General features: G+C 42.2%; 2 protein-coding genes across 3 annotated transcripts in view; one reads left to right on the top strand and one right to left on the bottom strand.

Moving 5' to 3' along the window:
- Positions 1 to 1127: 1127 nt before the first annotated feature.
- Positions 1128 to 4062, bottom strand: PEX12 (peroxisomal biogenesis factor 12). Its single transcript, XM_032843246.1, has 3 exons — positions 3359 to 4062; positions 2495 to 3048; positions 1128 to 1672 (listed from the first exon to the last, which is right to left on the bottom strand). Exons 1-3 carry the CDS (start codon positions 3482 to 3484, stop codon positions 1273 to 1275), a joined length of 1080 nt encoding a protein of 359 aa, XP_032699137.1. The 5' UTR covers positions 3485 to 4062; the 3' UTR covers positions 1128 to 1272.
- A 6838-nt stretch (positions 4063 to 10900) lies between these two features.
- Positions 10901 to 15676, top strand: part of AP2B1 (adaptor related protein complex 2 subunit beta 1) — a 126007-nt gene continuing 121231 nt past the window's right edge. For both annotated transcript variants that reach the window (XM_032843236.1, XM_032843237.1), the window contains exon 1: positions 10901 to 11053. The gene's annotated coding sequence lies outside the window, so the exon portion shown is untranslated. The remainder of the gene's footprint in view (positions 11054 to 15676) is intronic.

Consider the following 15676-nt stretch of genomic DNA (forward strand, 5'->3'; position numbering starts at 1 on the left):
ACTGAGCCACCCAGGCGTCCCCATCTCAAGTGAGCTTTAAGTTTCCAAATAATTATGACTACTTGGAACGACTCTTTGCCAAAAACATTTATTTTTAAAATTTACTTAAGCGTTTCATAGAAACTTAGTAATAGCCAGAGTAACTCATGCCCATTTAGCAAACTCTTAACAGCAAGAAGAAAGAGCTTATTAAAAGGTTCTTTTGCACAATCATAGTTAAATCGTCATCTCTTGATTGCTTATTCATTTTGCTTTCATCACACTGAAATCTTTAGACAGCTCTGTGTATATGCTCAACCCCTATTTTTCTTTAACTAGTTCCCCAAGAAAAGATCTGTATGGCTCATAAAGGAATCTTACTTGATTACACTGTAGCATATGCTACTTAAAGTGGGTCACAGTATATGGAAGGTGCTTTGTTTTTCTCAAGTGTCTCCAAGTATTTCTGTGAAGAGCAGGTCAACATTTCGCATTGTTTGCAAACTGATAAAATCTTTTTCTCAGGGCGGATAAACGCTTTCCTTTCTCAAGAAAAGGCCTGCTTCCCTATCACCCACTTTATGAGGTCTATCTTGGGTTTCTCCTGAGATTTTATACCTCTTGTTCTTTAAGGAAAAGCTTCTGTACTATCCTCTTTCATCCACTTCCTCTACACTGACCTTCATGTCCCCTGTCAATCCTGATTCTATTATTCTAGCCAGCTTGCTAAACTCTAAGTAGGAGTCTAGAGAGCTGGTTAAAAGGTTAGATCAATGGATATATCCTTTTAAAGAAACCCATAAATTGACCTTTGAACACAGATTTGAATCATGTGGGTCCACTTAAATGTGGATTTTTTACAGTATAAATGTATTTGTTATGATTTAAATATTTTCTTTATCTTACTTTACTGCAAGTATACAATATGTAATACATCTAATATACAGAATGTGTTAATTGTTTCTATTAGCAGTAAGGCTTCCGGTCAATAGTAGGCTATTAGTAGTTACATTTTGGGGGAGTCAAAGTTATACATGAATTTTCTACTTGGGGGGGGGTTGTATTAGCACCATTAACACACATGTCATTCAGGGGTCAACTCTAGTTGTGAAAAGTTCATGTAATTATGAATTAAGGATGAGAAGAATCAGTGCTGTGTACTGAAACTGAAAATCAGTTTTCATACAACTCAGTTTTCATACAATTCAAACAGTGCTATGTACTGAAACTGAAAATCAGTTTCTCAGCCTTATGGTGCAATAATTTTGTTGTGAAATAAAATGCTAATCCCTTTCAGTTTTCAGGGGAATACAGTTTAATTAGATGTTGTACTTCTGTTGGATAACCTGTTATGGGACAAGCTTGGTGACTCCTCACATAATTAAATACACAGCGATAACAAAACACATAGCCAGAGGTGGCAAGAACAGTATCATTTACCCGGGTTTTGCGACACAGGGGGCACACAGTCTTCATTTTGGGTAACAGAGGAGAATCAGAATTGTAGTCTAGGTGTACAGGTGGTGGTGGAGTAGGCAGGGCAGTCAGTGATTTGATAGTTTCTTGATTTTCAGATGAGTACCACCACTCAAGGAACTGCAGAAAGAATACTCCCACAGAAAGGCCAGTAGAGAGGGATAAGGCCGCACCTCCCAAGGCTTTCTTCAGAGCTGACTTTATCTTCTCACCAACACTGGTAGAAGAATAGAACAAAGAGGCAAAAGGAGAAACTGTTTACTTAGGTTTGATCACAGAATGACTAATATAAATATACCTCTTATACTCTTCATCAGAATCACTGATTCAGTTTGGATTTTGAGAAGTTGCTAGATTGGCACCGTCTCCTCTAGTATCCATTTGAAATTATTTCCTGTTTCTGACCTCCAGTGTTTGGGAAGTATAGGAACTAAACTTTGTATTTAATGACTAGGGTTTTGTTTTTTTGTTTTGAGAAATTGGTAAGACATTGGTTGTATAGATGTGTGTGTGTGTGTGTGTGTATAAGATAGCATATCAAGAAAAAGAACTCACTTAACAAAAATAACTTAGCAATATCGAGGACTGTATATTTGAAGTTGTAGGAGAACATAAATACTAACTAGAAACAGTGGCACTGTGGTTAAGGGCACAGTCTTGAGAACTGTTGATCCGGCTTGAATCTCAGTTCTGCCACCTTCTAGCTATGTGGCCTTGGCAAGGTACTTGGCTATTAGGTCTTAGTTTCCTTAGGTCTTAAAAGAGGTAATGAATTTATTTCATTAAGTTGTCAGGAGGATTGAGATAATGTACGTGAAGGGAACAGCTAGCACAGGGCCTGGCACACAGCAAGCATACATAAAAATGTAGCTAGTGTGCTAAGGAAGGTTATCAGGAGGGCAACTCTTGTATGGACACAAGAATTTTTCTCTGATTTACGAAATACCTCTAAGTGGACTGAGGAAGGTGAGTTTCATAAAATTAGGTTAAGATTTTAGAACCTCTTCGTGAAAGGTTTGGGGAAATGTTAAAGCCTTACCTCCTGGCTGGTTGCTGCATTAGGCTGGCTTCAGCTGCTTTGTGCTCCAGAGCTCGTATATCTTGAACTGTAAGTCGACCGAGCCGAACTCCAGCCAGCCTCAGCAACGGTGAGTGATGCTGAGCCTTTCCCAAGATGTACCGAAGTTGTTGTACAAAAAACCAGCCTTCCCATGCCATGTTAACAAATGGGTAGGCTGCCAGGAAGGCTCTATAAAACTGTTTCCAGCGGGAAGAAGGGGGATGGATAGAATATTCATCCTCTTCCCTCAGGCTAGAAACAAGCTTCTCCAGCTTCACTTTCAGGTAGGGAAGAAGAACCAGGAACATAATTGACTTCCACAGCTGCCGCTTTGGGAGACCAGCACTGGCCAGTCTCTCAGGCTTGTGTGTGTCCCCCATTACAATGCGCTTTAATCCATAAAAATTTTCAGAAAATGAGGCACTGGTTTTAGACAGATAATGCTGCTGGAGCAGAAGATCTAGCAGGGCGAAGATTTCATCAAACCACCTCCAAAAGAAGCCATAGTGGGCAGGATTTGATTCTGCGAGAACCTAAAAGTAAATTGATAAACGAATTTCATTCCATTTCACAATCACTATGTGTTGTATTCACATTTCCTTTTTTTCCTCTAAATTCTGATACTTTGGGCTGAAACAAGTCACTTCTTTTGGGATCTGCCCTATCCTCTCTGAAGTGCTAGGTATTCAGTACAGGGCTCTACACATAACAGGGACTCAAGAACCATTAAACCACAGGATATGAATTACATGCTAATTGGCAATTTCAAAACCTAGACAACCAAGTAAACTGTTCGGTTTTCACCCAGTCGTCCCTAAACCTTTCAGAGAATCAATATCTTACCTTGACCACATGCTGAAGAGCAGGTCTCACTGCTGTCATTAAACTGTCCTGTGCTACCACCTCAAAGATGGATGGCTGGTCATCCACCACAGAAGCAGTTGTGATGTGAGCCCCGTGCTCAGCCATAGTTTCTTATGTGCACTGGGTTTCGCCTTGCCCACAAACTCTTTAGCAAGCATGAACTTGTTTTAGTTATCAAACGGATGCTCAGTCTTAAAGGTAATCTTTCTGCAAGAGACCCAAAACTCCTCTTTTACAGAACTGGGGGTAGGAGGAAGACCTCTTCTGGAGGCAGAGAGGGGGAGGGGTCTCAAATCAAGGAGGTTAAGAACGAAATTAAGGCAGACGTGGCAGAAATTGAGGTGGAAGTGGTAACGTGGGGGTAGGGGTGACTTGTCAAATGCTGCACCTCACAGGGCAAAGCACGCCTATGGTATACAGGTATAGCCGAAGGGGTGCTCTCTTCTAGAGCTGCAGTCCTGGAGGCTGCGAATCAAGGGCTCTCAATCGCGAGGGCTTAAAAGCCAGCCAGCTCTGAAAAGTTAGAGGTGCCAGTGCGGACCCGGTACGCGAGGGCTGGCTCCAGTTGTTGGCCGCAAAGTGCCCGCGCCGGCCCTTGTGAGCGGACCGCCGGCGAGGCCCTAAGGACCCAAGACGCCACGTTTGAAGACAGGCCTCAGCTCTGACAGAAGCCGCACCCGGAAATAGAAGGGGCCGGCGATCGGGATGGCTGACAGTGGAGAGGCGCTCTAGCCCGGAACGTAGCCCGGGAACCGGAAGTAGCAAACTCTATGATCCCTCCACGACTTCCGCTTCCGCTCGTGCTGAAATTAAAAGAATTCACTTGGGGGCTAAGAGTGAATTCTCTGTCAGTTTGTGTTATTTATTTTTATTTTTTTTTTAAGCTGATTTTGTTTCGCATTCTCAGTGGGAAGCCACAGCTCTGAATCTCCCTCTGCAGAGGTCTTTTCGGCAAGATGTTCGGGGCGCTGCGGGGACACCTGGCGCCGGGAGCCAAGAGTTCGGGCCTGCTTCTGAGGCCTGTGTTCCCTAGGGCGAGTTAGTTAGGGGGTGGGGGAACAAAAGGGAATATGGACGTACAGAAGGTCTCTGTGCGCGCGGCGGGGGCGGTAGTTAATTTATATTCTGCCCCCTTCCGGGAAGGATTTGGAGCGACGCAGCTGGGGATAGAAGGCTTTAGCTTTGTTGCCAGTTATGAAAAAGATGATAGAATGAAAAAGGTTCCTGCAGTCCGTTGGTACTGGGAACTATTATTTTCCATTCCAGCTGGTAGATTAACAGTCTCCTAGGTGTAGTTGTGTTCAAGCGTAACTAGGCACTTGCACACTCGATGAAAATGGTTCCTGCTGCCGTACACGTTTGGATGTGTCACGGGGGGATCCTGGTGTGTTCTAGCTAGAATGGACTGGGGACGCTTGGCAGATGGTACTTTTCACTGTTTGTATTGCAGAATTAACGTAATTTACCTTAGGGTTTGCAAAATGTTTTTACATCGTGTGCAGCTTTGCCTCGTTTGAGTTGCGTATACGGGTTTATTGAATTTCAGTGAGTTAAAGTTCAACCATTCCTCTTTCTCTCCAGCCCCTCCCCACTTCTATGCTAAGTGGTTAGGAATAGAAGGTATTCACGGCCTAACTTACGGCGTAAAGACCATTGGTTTGCATAATGAGAACCCTCAAAAAGAAGGTTTGGGTTTAATTGTTTCAGTAAAGTCTTGCAAGTTAATCTTACAATTCTAAACGTGTTTTTTACTCTACCAAATAACCTGCTAGCAACAATCACGTTGATGGAAGACTTTTACCTTACAGAAATTCAAGGACTAGAGATACTGTGTCTGTATAAAGCACCTGACAAGTATTAGGTGCTCTAACAATAGCTTTCTGTTGTTGTTTGGTTGGCCTTTTTTTTTTTTTTTTTCAGGACTAACTTACCCAATTTATTTCTGTTATGTTTTTCTAGGGACACGAGTAGTAAACGATAAACGTTGTCTAATGAGCTTCTTTCAATAACAATAAAAGTTCCAAGTGATAAGGCATTATGTCAAAGTTTAGCTGGCAGAATTTTTCTTTCTCAGGTGAACATAAAATAAAGGTGCATCTTAAAAATCAGTGATGTTTTAGAGTCCATGGACTACACCAGATTTTGAAGTGCATTTTCCAGCCAGACAAAGTGGCTGGACATTTCAGACAGAGAAAGCAGCACCATAAAGAGGGACAGATAGGGAAAGGACACAGTGAAGTTCTACTTCAAAGAACTTCACACAGGTCAGTGTGGCAGAGGGGCTGGGAGTGGCACAACCAAGTTAGGAAAGGAGAGGCGGGGCTAACACCAGACTAAGTTCTCCCATCACTGGAGACCTCAAGCATTGGCATACTGACCCTGCTGAAGAAGAAGAGGAAGATTCAGGCAACGCAGAGTTGTACAATATGAGGCCAGGCTTCAGATTTCAGTACATAAGTTCGATTCTGGTTCAGCCCCCACTTACTGTGGCTTATACCTCTGGCATTGACATAACCTCTCTGGGTCTCAATCTCATCTATAAAGTGGAAATTACAATGCACCCATAATGTATCTTAGGGTTGTGAGGATTTTTTAAATTAACATATAATGTATTATTAGTTTCATGGTTACAAATAGTAGCTATTATATGCAGACTTAATTGAACTACAAAAGAATGAAGTTGAGACTTAGCATCAACTACAAGTGGGAAATTAAACGTTTCTATCAATTAGGGTTCTTTGTTTACAAGCAGAAGAAACAAGCTAATATTTTTAAAATGTTTGGAAGTGTATGGAGTAGTTAACAAAATGAGGAAAGCCATCTCTAAAAAGGACAGGAACTACAGTTGTATTGGATGTCTCCAGCAAGAATTAGTAGTCTCGGGGTGCCTGGGTGGCTCAGTGGGTTGAGGCCTCTGCCTTCGGCTCAGGTCATGATCTCTGGGTCCTGGGATTGAGCCCGACATCAGGCCCTCTGCTCAGCGGGGAGCCTGCTTCCTCCTCTCTTTCTCTCTCTCTGCCTGCCTCTCTGACTACTTGTAATCTCTACCAAATAAATAAATAAAATCTTAAAAAAAAAAAAAAGAATTAGTAGTCTCACCCAAGCAGTGTTGTTGCATGAATGAGCTTCAACAACTTTCTGTCACTGTAATTATGATTCAAATGGCTATTGCCCTGCCTTGGTTCAGATTTCTTCTCCACTCTTTCACTCTTAGAAGAAGGCAAGACTGAGGTTCTTGCTGGCTCAGCCAGTTAGGTGTCTGACTCTTGGTTTCAGCTCAGGTCATGATCTCAGGGTTTTAAGATTGGTTGGTACCCAGTTCCTTGCTCATTGTAGAGTCTGCTTAGGATTCTCTGCCTCCCCACCCCGCCACGCCCCCCCACCTGCGCCACACACTTGCTCACTCTCTCTAAACAAATCTTAGGGGGAAAAAAAAGGCAAGGCATCTTGATTAATAGTCTTTTGAGGATGCCCCAAAAGTAAATTGAAATTATTGCAAGAGAAAAAAGAGAAGCAGTAAAAAAATAACTAATGCCAATTTTTTTTTTTTTTTAAGATTTCATTTATTTTAGAGAGTGTGCGAGCTGGGGGGAGGGGAGAGGGAAAGAGAATCTCAAGCCAACTTCTCACTGAGCACAGAGCCCCATGCGGGGCTGCATCTTACCACCCCGAGATCATCACCTGAGCTAAAATCAAGAGTTGAACGCTTAACTGACAGCCACCCAGGTGCCCCCAGTTAATGCCAATTATTACAGCCAACAAATAATAACCACCTCAGCATAGATCCCACTCTCAGGTTTATGTTTTAAAAGATAAGATACATATAAAGTATACTTAAGTATTAAGAGGTATATATTTTTATATATAGATTTTTATTATATAATAAAATATATATTATTATTTTATATATTTATACATATATTAAGAGGTATTTTATATATATGTATATATTAAACAGTATTAAGAGCCATCAGATAGGTTAGTATGATGTGAGTTTAGAGGAAGAGATAACTATCAGCTGGGAGAAATAAGGCACTACAAACTAACTTAAATAGCTATGTTGGCCTATGTAACCAAAGCGAAAAACGTTTCTATCCTTATATTTTATTTCGGCTTCTCTTTGCCAGTTGCTTTCTAATACAGTGATGTAACCTGGTACCTTCTGTACCTTGTACCATAACAGATACCACTGAGGAAATTCTGTGAATTAGGTGGATCTCAAAAAATGAGTACATTTGGGGCAAGTAATGGTAGTGGTAGGGCTTTCCAGGCTAAGGGAGCAGTAGGGAGTATGTAGGTGGAACAAATTGTTTAGTTTAACTGTAGAGCTACAGAAAGGAATAACAGAGTATGTTGAACATACACTTAAGTGGATTATGGAAGGTCTTAAATGCTACTTTTAGTTCTTTGCCTGTGGACATTCATTCGTTTAATAAATACCGAGTAATGTGCCAGGCATTACGCTAGGTGCTGCGTATGAAATAGTAAAAACAGATATGGAATTTATACTCTGGTTGAAAAGGGAGATAATAAGTAAATAAACACACAATTTATAAATGGAATAAGTGCTGGGATGGTGTGGCAGTGTGGGCTAGGAGGGTAGAACCTTTTAGATTGGGGAAACAGAGTGCTTTTTGGAGAAGATTACAATTAGACCAAATTATGAGCCAACCATTGGGATGGGTTGTTGATTATGAGTCAGGAGGGGTGGTATTTGTGAAGACCCTAGGATGGGAAAGAATGCGGCATATGTGAGGGCTGCGATAGCAAAAGAGGAAATGCAGAGTAACTGAAAGGCATAAAATGTTAAGGGAGGTAGGGGTCAAACTGTGCAAGGACTCTGGCCATGGAAAGGAGACTAGATTTTAGTTCAAGTGCAATGGGAATTCCTTGAAGGATTTATACACCAGAATCATGATGAGGTTTGTATTTTTAAGATGATCCTGTAATGTTTGTGTGGTTATGTTTACTTTGTGAAAATTCTTCCAAAGTTTACATTTATTATGTGTGCACTTCTTAAAAATGTTTGTTACACACTTGAGAATAAGTTAAATAACTTGGCTGCTGTATGGATAATGGTTGGGAGGAAAGTTGAGGTTTCTGGTAGCCCAGGCACTAGGTAGTGGCTTAGATTAATGAGGTGAAATAGAGGGGATTGGATGAATTAAAGGTTTATTTTGAAGGTAGATTGACAACTTGGAGATGGTTTGGATGTGACCATTAAGGGAGAGAGAAATCAAGAATGACTCTGCAGGTTTCTGGCTTGATCAATTTAGTGTAATTTATTGAGATAATCACAACTGTAGCAAATGCTGCATAGTCATACTATGTGCAGTTGTAGTTCTAAGTGCTTTACATATATCAATTCCCTTTGTCCTTATAATAATACCATGATAGAATATTACTATTTCCCCTATTTTACAGATGAGAAAACTAAAGAGCATAGAGATGGGGGAAACTGAGGGAAGGATAGGTTTGGACTTACTAGGCATTGAGGAGCTGTTAAAAGTTTTTGAATAGGAGAAGGACATGAATCAAAGTCCTTTAATAAAGATTTTTCTGGTGGGATCTTTTTTACAAAATCCACCTGTGATTTCTGGGAGTTTTAACCGGAACCAGGTTTTTCAACACCCCTCCTCCCTCATCTCATGATTTATTTAATTTGGGTGGGCCATAATAAATACAGAATTTTTCATCAGTGTGGTTAGCATTTGGTGGTGAAGTTGGGAATAAGTCAAGGTTAGAAATAGAGCTTTAGGAGTCTTATGGGTAGGAACAATCATTGAACTCATGGTTGAGGATAGTATAGTATAAAGAAAAGTAGTATAGTACAGTACAGTGTAAAGAAAGTATAGTAAAAAGAAAATGTATGACTTTAAAAACTTTTTAAAAAACTTTAAAAAAATCTTTGCTATTTTCTCTCTTAAATATCCTATATAGTCTTTTCAGCCATATTTTTAAAAGATTTTTTATTTATTTGTTTGACAGAGAGCAAGCACAAGCACAGGGAGTGGCAGGCAGAGGGCAAAGCAGGGAGAAGCAGGTTCCCAGTTGAGCAGAGGGCTGGAAGTAGGACTTGATCCCAAGACTCTGGGACCATGACCTGAGCCAAAGGAAGAAGCTTAACTGACTGAGCCACCCAGGTATCCTACAGCTAGAAGTTACAACTCCTGTTTTCATGTCCTCGCCTCCCATTCATCCTCACACTTCTGCAGCATGGCTTTTGCCTTCATATCTTTACTGATGGTCGCAGCAATGACATCAAAGACTATTTATTTATTTACTTATTTATTCAGAGGGAGGGGGGCCAAGGCAGGGGGGAGGGCAAAGAGAATCTTAGGCAGACTCCATGCCCAGTGCAGAGACATGTGGGGCTCAATCTCAACCTTGCTATCATGACCAGGGCTGCAATCAAGAGTTGGTTGCTTAACTGACTGAGCCACCCAGGCACCATGATATCAAACACCTTTATGTTGCTAAATCCTTGGACACTTGAGCCCTTCCTCCTCTTCTCTATAGCAACTGATATTGTTGACCACTCAATACATTTATGCATTCAACACATTTTGGGGAGGGGGGATAGGTCTCAGAGATAGAGGAGTGAACAGACTGGTATAGTTCCTACTTTCATAGAACTCTAAAAACATGCTGAAACATTATAACCATCTGCTTGTCCTTCTTTCTTTCTACTTTGCAGTCCACTTTGCATTTTGGTTTCCTCAACTTCTGCCCCAAGCTCTCTCGCTCTCCACATTTTTTTTTTAATTAAAATCTTACTCTTTTTAGAGCAGTTCTAGGTTCACAACAAAAGTGAGGGAGAGGTACAGAGATTTCTAGGTCTTGGTTTCCAAATGTAACTTATTTTTGTGTAAGCTCTCCTATAAACCCCGTGCTTTACTTACATTATCCCATTTAAACTTCACAAACCAGAAAGAGATGATTGGATTCATTTCGCAGATAAGACTAAGATTAAGGAGGGCGCCTGGGTGGCTCAGTGGGTTAAAGCCTCTGCCTTCGGCTAGGGTCATGATCCCAGGGTTCTGGGATCAAGCCCCGCATCGGGCTCTCTGCTCAGTAGAGAGCCTGCTTCTCTCCCCCGCCCCTCTGCTTACTTGTAATCTCTGCCTGTCAAAAAAAAAAAAAAAAAAAAAAAGACAGATTAAGGACATGTTAAGTGATTTCCCAGTCACATTCTCACCATTGTCCACAGTCCTGAGCTGGCCTGCGAAATCAGCTGAGCCTTAAAAAAATTTTTTTTTTAATAAAAGAAACGATATTTCAATCCCTTGCATGTGAGAGGTTTTAGAGAACTCCTGTGCGAGGAAACAAATCCAGGGAACGTCAGTTTGTTTAATATAGTCCTCTGCATAGCCCCCGAACTTCCTCTTGGGTCCAGGCTCCAGTTTCCGCCCAAAAACAAAAAACAAAAAAGACCGGTCCGTTTCCAAGGGGACAGAGATCGCCGCCTTTCTGGTTCTCCCGCGCGCGGGGATGACGGTAAACGTCGAGGTTCTCTGACGTCAGAGTTTCCTGTCCACCATTTTTGTCCCTGGCAAAGTGGGTTTTGCGCAGTGGCTTAGACCTGGAGAAGGAGTCGTGACGTGCAGGAAACCATTACAACACCACTCGGGCCGTGCTCTCTGGCTGCTGCCGCCACCCCCGCCCTCGCCTCCGGTGAGTTCAAGGCGGCTAACTTCGGGGTGTGTCCCTCATTGATGGGAGGGGGACCCCAGCTTGAGTTGGAGGCTGGTGGGGTGGAAGGGAGAAGAAATCCTAGGAGCGTGACCGTTGAGGATGAAGTGAGCCGTCGGGTGTGACCGTTGTGAGGAAGAGAGGGTTGGAGAGAGGGACTCCACGGCTCCGGCCTGGCCAGGGAATTCTCGGGTGTGGCAGCTGGGAATTGGTGGGCCGGAGGGCACGGGAGGAAGGATATGTTCGAGGTCGGGGGTTGGGGCCAGAGGCCAGGGGTGTGGCCAGTATAGGCTGGAGGCCAAACGGGAGAACCTTCCTTCTGCCCCGCTTGGCGTCGTTCATTCAGAGGCTGGGACTTGACCAGTTAAGTAGAGGGCGAAAGGGATTCACCCACAGGTTTGTCCATTGACGGGCAGCACTCTCCTGTCTCCAGTACCTGGAGGTTAAACGACTCCTCTCTCCCATCTCGTAATGGAGGAATATATCCCAAGAATCTTGACCACCTGGGGCTGAAGAGGAATTCCTGACACTTGGGGGAAGGGAAGAGAAACCTTCAGACCCGATGTGAGAGAGGGGGAAGCAAATAGGGGTAAATCAGCCCCCAATTTTTTCTTTCTGGGCTTAGCAGGAATGATCTGGTTTGGGAAAGGCTGTAGACTAAGCCAGAGGCAAAGAAACTGGAATGTCCTGTTATTTCCATATTCTTTGAATCCAAAGGATTAATTTAAGCTGTTTTCTTTTCAGAGCAGTCTTCTACCCGGGGGGGAGGCTTTTATTGAACTTGCCTGGCTGTTTCATTATGAAGCAGTGTGCATAAAGTGTTGATACTTCATTAAACTTTGATTTTTAAAAGAAATAGGTGTTTTAAATGCCAGCTACTGTTACGATAATCATTGAGGTTAAAAAGAAAAAGTAAAGAAAGCACAGTAAGTTTCGAAAAGGCAGAATGACCCAGAAAGTGGTCTGAATGAGGGACAATTTAAATGATTAATTAAGTTTCTGGTATGCCTGTATTGCTTAGCCTCAGGGTACACTTACAAAGTAATAATGGAAAGCAGATGGAGGAGATGCAACTGTACAAGAAAGCGTGTAACACATTCCAGTGATGACTAAGCGTGGTGGTAAGGTGAGAACTGTTTGCAGGTACCTTAACAGTTTAAACTCCCGAGGAAGCAGAAAGGATAGTGTGTTCTGCAAACAGCCTCAATGAAAGTTGAGTGGTAAAATTAACACAGAGTTAACATTTTGTGAGTTGAGACTCAAGAAAGTTCAGTTCATCTTTTTCCCCCTCCTTAAACATCCATATTTAAAAATATTACATTTTATGTACAGGTTTGAGCCAAGCTGAGCAAGCAGTGAATTAGATACGATACCTTCTTCTTTCTTCCTTCTTTACTTCTAGGCTTCAGTTTTCCAGAGTTTTGCTATTTCAGTTAATAATTGGATGGAAGAGGGTGTCTGGGTGGCTCAGTCGTTAAGCCTCTGCTTTTGTCTTAGGTCATCATCCCAGCGTCCTGGAATTGAGCCTTCATTGGGTTCTCTGCTCAGCAGGAAGCCTGCTTCTCACTCTCCCACTCCCCATACTTGTGTTCCCTCTCTTGCTATCTCTCTCTCTGTCAAATAGATAAATATAATCTTAAAAAGAAAAAAAAATTGGATGTAAGGGGCACCTGGGTGGCTCAGTCCGTTAAGCATCTGCCTTTGGCTCAGGTCATAATCCCAGGGTCCTGGAATGGAGCCCTTCATTGGGCTCCCTGCTCAGAGAGCAGTCTGTTTCTCCCCTGCCTCTCCCCTTGCTTGTGCTTTATCTCTCAAATGAATACATAAAATCTTAAAAAAAAAATTGGGTGTAAAACTTGGGGCACCTAGGTGGCTCAGTGTGTTGGGCATCTGACTTTGGCTCAGGTCATGGTCTCAGGGTCCTGGGATTCGTGTCTGGCTCCATGCTCAGTGAGGAGCTTGTTTGTCCTTCTACCCCTTTCCCTGCTCGTTCTCTCTCTCTCTCAAATAAAATTTTAAATAGTTGGATGTAAAACTTTTGAACTTCTTTCTTACTGTATAATATTAAATTACTTTGTAGTCTGACATAGTTAAATAGAAATCACAGGTGTGGGGGTGCCTGGGTGGCTCAGTTATTTGAGCCTCCAGCTCTTAATTTGTGCCCGGATCATGATCTCAGGGTCATGGGATTTAGCCCTCATGTCAGGCTCTGAGTTCAGCGCAGTGTCTGCTTGTCCCTCTCCCTCTGCTCTTCCCCACCACAAACTCCCTCTAAAATACATAAATAAAATCTTAAAAAAAAAAAATCGCAGGCATGTTTGTTGTAATTAGGAGTCTTGTGATTTCTTATAAGCTAAATGATAATGGAAGACACTATTATCTTTGCATTGAAATATCTAATTATTGAAATATTTGAGGGGCGCCTGGGTGGTTCAGTTGGTTTAGCATCTGCCTTTGGCTCAGGTCATTATCATGTTAGGGTCCTGGGATTGAGCCTCACCTGGGGCTGTCTCCTCAGCCAGGAGCCTGTGTGCTCTCTGTGTCAAATAAATAAAATCTTGAAAAAAAATGTTTGAAATCTCAGTGCCTCTCACCCCTGTAACGAAAGATGTCTTAAATGGCTTTTCTGCCCTGTAATTGGGTTAGCTCCAGCCAGTTTTTTTGCTGCAGGCGCCAGACTGTGTAAAGCCAACTTAGTGTGAGAAGAAGGGATTTAGTGGCCTCACCAAGTCTAATTTAGCTGCCATTTCCCAGAGAGCCATTTGACGTTGAGACCCTATTTTTTTCTGGCCTTATTTTCTTTAGGGGCACTGTAAGGAGGGGGGAATAGAAGAGAAGGGTCTTTCACAACCTGTATTTGGTAGAAACTAGGTTATGTTAAATCCAGATATATCATCCCGTGTAGGGAGGGAGGCTATCTCTGAAAATGCAGGCATCACATGCTGGGCTAGCCGGGCCAGGACAAGAGTGAGTGTGTGCTTTCCCTGTGGTAGCCATTGTTTAGTGATATCCCAAGGCCATACCGCAGGTCCTAGAACAGTCAGTGACTTGTCTAGTTTTTCTGGTGGGAAGGGGGTGTGAATTCAGACTCCATGATGGCTTTACTTTTTCCTGGGGTTTCCTCTAGGGGGAAAAAAAAAAAAAAATTTTTTTTTTTTCCCAGGAAGAGCTTGATTTTTGAGGCTCTTCAGCAAATATTTTACTTATTTTTTTCAGCTCTATCTTAGCTGCTTTTCCTTTGGCTTCTAATGCAGGCTGCAGTTTTCACCATCCTGTATTTTTGAGAACCTGGTTATGTTCATCTTTGGCATGTGATTATCTCATTTAAAAAGTACGTAATTTTTAAAAAAGATTTATTTATTTAAGAGAGAAGGATAGAGAGTGAGGGAGCATGGAGAGGGAGAAGCAGGCTCCTGCCTGATGCAGGGCCCTGGAATCATGATCTGAGTGGAAGGCAGATGCTTAACCCACTGAGCCCCATATGCCCAATATATAGTTTTTTGAAGTGTAATTCACATAACATAAAATTAATCATTTTAAAGTGAACAGTTGAGTGACATTTAGTACATTCTTAGTGTTGTGCAACCACCACCTCTTCCCACTTGTTTTTGTTTGGACTACTTTCATTTTTTTTGGAGTTTTCTTTTGGCTTAAGGCAGGTAGGTTTCCTTGTCAATAGGGGTCAGGGATGCTTCATTTACTATTGCTTACAACAGTGGAAGCTAAGAGTGATCGGTTTCTCCCTTTCTTTAAGAGCAGGGGTTCTTATTTTAGGAGCTAAGATGACTTGTCTCTCTTCCCTGAAATTTTGTGGGTGGGTACATTTTCCTTAGTTAAGAACACAGTGCTCCCAGTGAATAGGACAGAAATACATTCCTTGACAATGAAATTTAAGGGAGGTAGTGAAATGTGTGGGTCACTAATAAAGGCAGAATTTTTTTTTTTTAAATGGTGCCAGCAGAGCTTTAAGATTTTATTTATTTATTTGACAGGCAGAGATCACAAACAGGCAGAGAGGCAGGCAGAGAGAGAGGGGAAGAAGGCTCCCTGCTGAGCAGAGAGCCCGATGCGATGCGTGGCTCCATCCTAGGACCCTGGGATCGTGACCGGAGCCCAAGGCAGAGACTTTAATCTTAACATTGAGCCACCCAGGTGCCCTGTAAAGGCAGAATTTAAGACTAGGTTAATTTTATCATTAACAAACTGTGGTTAAAATTCCTGTTAAGAATTTAGTATGTGCATATGTTTATGAGATCTTTAGAAAACAGAACAATTTTTGTGCCTTTTTTCAAAGAAACAGTGAAAAATACCATCCAGATTATGTGTGTATGTATGTATGTATTTATTTTTAAAGATTTTTATTTATTTGCCAGAGAGGGAACACAGGCTGGGGGGAGTGGGAGAGGGAGAAGCAAGCTTCCCACAGAACAGGAAGCCCCATGTGGGGCTCCATCCCAGGATCATGACCTAGGTGGCTCAGTCGTTAAGCCTGTCTTAACGACTGAGCCACCTAGGCGCCCCCAGATTATGTTTTTAAATCCTAAGTAAGTTTTAAGTTTTGAGGATTCTTTTGGACTTAAGATGGCATAATAACAGCCTAGACAG

The sequence above is a fragment of the Lontra canadensis genome, unplaced genomic scaffold (genome assembly GCF_010015895.1).
Source record: "Lontra canadensis isolate GAN:19392208 unplaced genomic scaffold, GSC_riverotter_1.0 scaffold137, whole genome shotgun sequence".
Lineage (NCBI taxonomy): Eukaryota > Metazoa > Chordata > Mammalia > Carnivora > Mustelidae > Lontra > Lontra canadensis.

Coding starts and splice junctions, on each gene's coding strand:
- PEX12 (XM_032843246.1), bottom strand. CDS start 3,484: ATGGCTGAGCACGGGGCTCACATCACAACTGCTTCTGTGGTGGATGAC. Junction 3,049..3,358: donor CTCTTCAGCATGTGGTCAAG/GTAAGATATTGA, acceptor ATTTACTTTTAG/GTTCTCGCAGAATCAAATCC. Junction 1,673..2,494: donor ATGCAGCAACCAGCCAGGAG/GTAAGGCTTTAA, acceptor TTCTTCTACCAG/TGTTGGTGAGAAGATAAAGT.